Source organism: Wasmannia auropunctata, unplaced genomic scaffold (genome assembly GCF_000956235.1).
Source record: "Wasmannia auropunctata unplaced genomic scaffold, wasmannia.A_1.0 LD336101.1, whole genome shotgun sequence".
Lineage (NCBI taxonomy): Eukaryota > Metazoa > Arthropoda > Insecta > Hymenoptera > Formicidae > Wasmannia > Wasmannia auropunctata.
Genome location: NW_012026789.1, coordinates 1,011,484 through 1,012,083, shown reverse-complemented (window position 1 = coordinate 1,012,083; position 600 = coordinate 1,011,484). Strand labels below are relative to the sequence as shown.

General features: G+C 32.8%; 1 protein-coding gene across 1 annotated transcript in view; it reads right to left on the bottom strand.

The window, feature by feature from the left end:
• Positions 1-594, bottom strand: part of LOC105461146 — a 914-nt gene extending 320 nt beyond the window's left edge. Inside the window, exons 1-2 of the mRNA XM_011707632.1 lie at positions 290-594; positions 14-133 (exon numbers count right to left, since the gene is read on the bottom strand). Coding sequence (XP_011705934.1) covers positions 14-133; positions 290-559 — 390 coding nt within the window. The 5' untranslated portion in view covers positions 560-594. The remainder of the gene's footprint in view (positions 1-13; positions 134-289) is intronic.
• Between the last annotated feature and the right edge of the window lie 6 nt (positions 595-600).

The following is a 600-nucleotide window of genomic DNA, read 5'->3' as shown; positions in this document are numbered from 1 at the left end:
CAGTTCTCGATACACCAGTCCAAGAGAAAAGGGTCAATACGTATTTCGAAAAAAAAATAGCGAGTAAATTTTTTACTACGTTCATTCCTTCTTCATTTCCTTCTACCCCGCCAATCATCTTATACGTGTCAATCTGAAAATAAGATGTTTGTTTTTTAAAAAATAATCAGTAATAAATGCTAGATATTCATAATTTTAAAATGCGTGTTTGATAAAGACTGGAAAATCTTTTTGTTACTTGATGCACTAAGGTTAAAAAGTGCAACGAACTACAAAAATAAAAACTTACCAAGTACGTTCTATATTCTCTATTAGTTGAAATTTCCTTGTTGAAACTTAATACATCCGATACCGTATTTAATGGAAATTGAAACTTTTGCACAAATGAATTGATAGACTCAGTACTACTGCTGCTCGGATTGATATGCATGTGAGAACCTGTAACGAGTGAAGAATCTTGCATGCCCTTCAGCATGGAATACATTTTATCTGTCGTGAGTGACAGTTTCAACAATGCCGCGTTTATTTTTTCTTCAAAGAGTTTCTGATTTTCTTCCATTCTTGTTTGCCTGGTTTGTATATCGGAAATTGTTTGCAAAA